Source organism: Polistes canadensis, unplaced genomic scaffold (genome assembly GCF_001313835.1).
Source record: "Polistes canadensis isolate GaletaPanama2010 unplaced genomic scaffold, ASM131383v1 scaffold_281, whole genome shotgun sequence".
Taxonomy (NCBI): Eukaryota; Metazoa; Arthropoda; class Insecta; order Hymenoptera; family Vespidae; genus Polistes; species Polistes canadensis.
In genome coordinates, this window is record NW_014569828.1 from 32,064 (window position 1) to 36,292 (window position 4,229).

The 4,229-nt window shown below is 32.1% G+C and overlaps 1 protein-coding gene across 4 annotated transcripts in view; it reads left to right on the forward strand.

Moving 5' to 3' along the window:
- LOC106791046 (protein couch potato-like) overlaps positions 1 to 4,223 on the forward strand; it is a 31,108-nt gene extending 26,885 nt beyond the window's left edge. For 2 of the 4 annotated variants that reach the window (XM_014756395.1, XM_014756396.1), the window contains exons 7-9: positions 132 to 340; positions 1,282 to 1,486; positions 3,345 to 4,223. In XM_014756395.1, coding sequence (XP_014611881.1) covers positions 132 to 340; positions 1,282 to 1,486; positions 3,345 to 3,377 — 447 coding nt within the window. In that variant the 3' untranslated portion in view covers positions 3,378 to 4,223. The remainder of the gene's footprint in view (positions 1 to 131; positions 341 to 1,281; positions 1,487 to 3,344) is intronic. The other 2 variants (XM_014756397.1, XM_014756398.1) reach the window with 2 other exon arrangements.
- Positions 4,224 to 4,229: the final 6 nt, after the last annotated feature.

Here is a 4,229-nt window from a genome sequence, read left to right on the forward strand (position 1 = left end):
ATATATATGGTATCGAAAATTTATATAAATATTTCTCTATCGATAAATTGTACTTTCTTTATAAATTATCGATATTTATTATTTTCTTATTCTTTTTATATTATATCACAAAATGTTTGAATTAATTTCAGGCACCTATGTCTTTACCGCATCCAACAACTTTAACATCAATACACGCATCCCTGCCACACTTTTTACCATCACCAGCATTGGCATCACCAGTTGGATCGCCCTCGTCACAACCAAATATTGCAGTTAGCAACGCTCCATGTTCCACCTTGTTTGTAGCTAATCTCGGTCAATTTGTATCAGAACAGGAGCTCAAGGATATCTTCAGCAGGTCAGAATTTCTTTATAATTTTTATACGCGTACACGAAATTTTACGGATTGATGATCGATTCTTCTTTTTTTTCTGTTTTTATTTTTTATTGTTTTGTTGATTCACATTAAACGATTTGTTCGCAACAATAATTGTAACAAATTTGGCGACGATTGGACCCGTTTAATTTAAACCAAAAAAAGTCGGATTCTCGTCTAATTTATAATAATCCGACTACGAATGATCGATAGGTCGATCGATCGATCGATCAAATTAGAATAGCATCGATGTTGGAATTTTCAAAGTTGACAGTACGTGATGACCATATTTTTTTGTTCGTATCTCACACTCGTTTCATCACTTTGACACGAATTCGCTATTTAAAGACCAGAAAAAACTTGGGGAGGGAGTAACAAAAAAAAAAAAGAAAGCTACGAAAAATTTGATCCTTTATCGCAAAAACGATCGTTTTACAATGGTAACCATTCGAAAGACCCACAACACAGGACCTACGAAATTCCAGTGTAGGTTTCTATGCACCTAACTATTTATTCTCTCTCTCCTATGCACCACACGCGTGGCATCGTCGGCCGAAAACGTTGATAAACATTATGCACGAACTATCACCGGCAATTATTGCAAGCAATTACTAACTACCCTTAACCTCCAATTACCTAAACCTTCAAAGCTAACTTCCGCATATCTCCCAAACCAAAAAAAACCCTTTTAGCAGTAAACAAAAAAATCACTGTACAAAAGCACGTTTTACTATTTACACTAACCATCCCTTTTCTTTACCCAGTACCTATCACCCCCTCAATTTCCCCCCGTAATTTCCGCATATCTCCCGAAACCAAAAAGAAACCCTTTTAGCAGCAAAAAAAAAAGAAAAAAAAAAAAAAAGAAAAAGAAAAACCTCTGTACAACTAACAAAAGCACGTTTTATCTTATTTATGCACAGTTACCATGGTTTCTCCCGGCTTCGTATGCACACGAAGGGAGGGTCACCGGTGGCCTTCGTCGAATATCAAGACGTACGCTACGCGGCACAGGCGATGTCCGCTCTCCAGGGGTCCCTTCTCCTCTCCTCCGACCGAGGAGCGATAAGAATCGAATATGCAAAATCAAAAATGGCCGAGGTGGGCTTTACAAATTTCTGGATCGAAGTAGGTTTCATTTTGTCTATGATAACACAACAACAACAATATTACCGGCTCAAATTTATTTATTCTATATCTTCTTTTTCTTATTTTTTCGACTCTCTTATCTTTTTTTATTATTATTATTATTATTAATCGTGAGATATATATATATATATAATGTAATATGATATTTAAATTACGCGCGCAATTTTTGCCTCGATGGTTACCTATCAAGAGTATTTTTTTATATAAATAATTATTTATTTATTTATATTTGTCTACGTACACGAATCTAAGCCACTCGGATCCTTTCCAATCCTTTTCCAACGTTAATTTTTAAGCTTTCCTCTCACTACCGTACGGCCCTCCCCCCACCCGACCCACAATTAACGCACACACCCAATGGTTTTTTTTTAATGCTTGATTAGCTAGCTAAGTTCTCCTACCCCGCACCGATTCTAATTCCATCATTGTAATAACGAAAGTAGAAGGATATTATAATAGCACAACGATCGAGGTCTCTTCTACGTAGCATTATTATACATATGTATGTATGTATGTATGTATGTAAATATGTACATTGATTATTTTTACAGAAGGGATATGATCACGACACGACATTGCATATTTTGTTTTTTCTTTTTTTTCTTCTCGTCGATAGTTATGCGATATAAATTGGCCAAGTTGGATCATAGAATCCGCCATTATTTTTTTCTTTGGGTTTTTACTTTTCTTCTATCTTCTATATTCTTCTTCTTCTTCTTCTTCTTTCATCTCGTTTTTTTCTCTCTATTTCCGATATTTTATTTTTAAAGTTTGCATTTGCGATCTCATCAAATGCGTCAGCATTTGTTCATCAATTTCCACTTTCTTTCAAATTTAACGTTCTAGAATTTACTTTTCGCGAACAATATTCGCTGATTATTATTATATAATTATATTTGTTTTTAAAGACCTTTTCTATCTCTCTCTCGCTCTCTTTTTTTTCTACATTCAATATTACGGTTAAACCGTTTTGTTCGTTTGTCGATTAAATAATTTCTTTTAACGTATCTTGTATATAAATATTAAACAACAATAAATATATTGGAATATTTTTATTAAAAATAAATTCTCCTTTTTTTTTTTTAAACTTTACTAAATACGTTCACTTAGGTCAATTTGAACGATATTCGAGATTAAAAAAATAAAGAAAAAGTATTCTCAGTTAATTTTGTAATTTTAAATGTTAATAACAAACGACTAGGAACAAAAGTATTAAAACATTTTGTTTATTAAAATTCTTTTAATAATAATATTAAACGAATATTACATTTTAAAATTATTTCAACTTTATTCTACACATAATTCGGGATTTGTGTGATCGTTTAGGAAGAAAATTTTATTATTACGAATTTTTTATTTATCCGTTGTAATTAATAAAGAAGAACAGAACGAGGTATACACAAGAAAGATCTCTTTTGTAATCACAATATAATAATAATAATTATTACAATGCAACTAATGCGTTCTGTTAACTTTGAAAATTACTTTATTTTGACGTTTCCATTTATTTTCCGTGATTCTCTCTCTTCGTTCCTATGCTATTCTATTTCTCTCTCTCTCTCTCTCTCTCTCTTTTGAGCAAAGTGATAAAATTAATTCCGATATTTAATATCAACATAATAAATATACTTATGTATATATATATATATACGTTTAAAATAAACGATATACGAAAGGTTGATTTAAAATAACAATAATTGTAGTCGAATTAAAGATTATTTTGTAATATTTTTTAATATAAACAGAAAAGAAATAGCAATTTTATTCATAGACGATAGTTTAACAATTATCATTTAAAAAAAGAGAGATTCTAATTATTTAAACTTTATTTTCTCAGGGATCAAAGAGAGAAGAAAACGGGCAACCTTAAGATCGACATTAACGGCATATAAGAAGAAAAAAACGAAGAAAACGAAGAAATAGAAGAAGAAGAAGAAGAAGAAGAAGAAAAGGAACAAAAAAAGAAAAAAATAAAGCAAGGGAAAAAATATATGGCATATTCTTACCATGAAGAGGAAAACAAAGAAATGTGCTGGGTGTTCATAATAAATTGGAAGATTTCGTTATGGGGGGTACGGGGGAGGGGATTACAAAACATCATTAATAATATTAATAATAATGATAAAAATGATTTTAAAAAACAACGGGAAATCCAGCACAAGAAAATAACAAAAAGAACAACGACAATGGGCGGGTGATGGGGGGCCGGGTGGCCGGAGGGGGGAGTTACATCCGGCGTTCAAATTTTCCAATTTCGAATGGAAAATAGAAATAGATAGACGCGTATTAATCTATCGTTAAGGGAAACACATAAACATACATATATACATACACGTACACGTACACGTACACGTTTACACGTTTACACGTTAAAATACAAATAGAACAAAAGTAGGAGGATAGAAATGGGGTTTGGGAGGGGGAGGGGGAAATGAGAGAAATGATTTTTGAAAAAAAAAAAAAACAGAAAACAAGGGGGGGACGGGGTGAGTCGTTCCGCCTTTGATCCTAGTGCATCTCAAGTAGATAAATTTTGTAATTTTATTCGGCGCAATGGCGTTGTTTTCGCGCGTCTAGCCGGGGGGCCCAATAATAATCGTAATATATTCTTAGGTAATATATATATATATGTATATATTATATATACATATATATATTACATACATATAATATTTTTCAAGGATTTATCTTTAAACCGATTCTCGTAGTTGTGCGATTTATC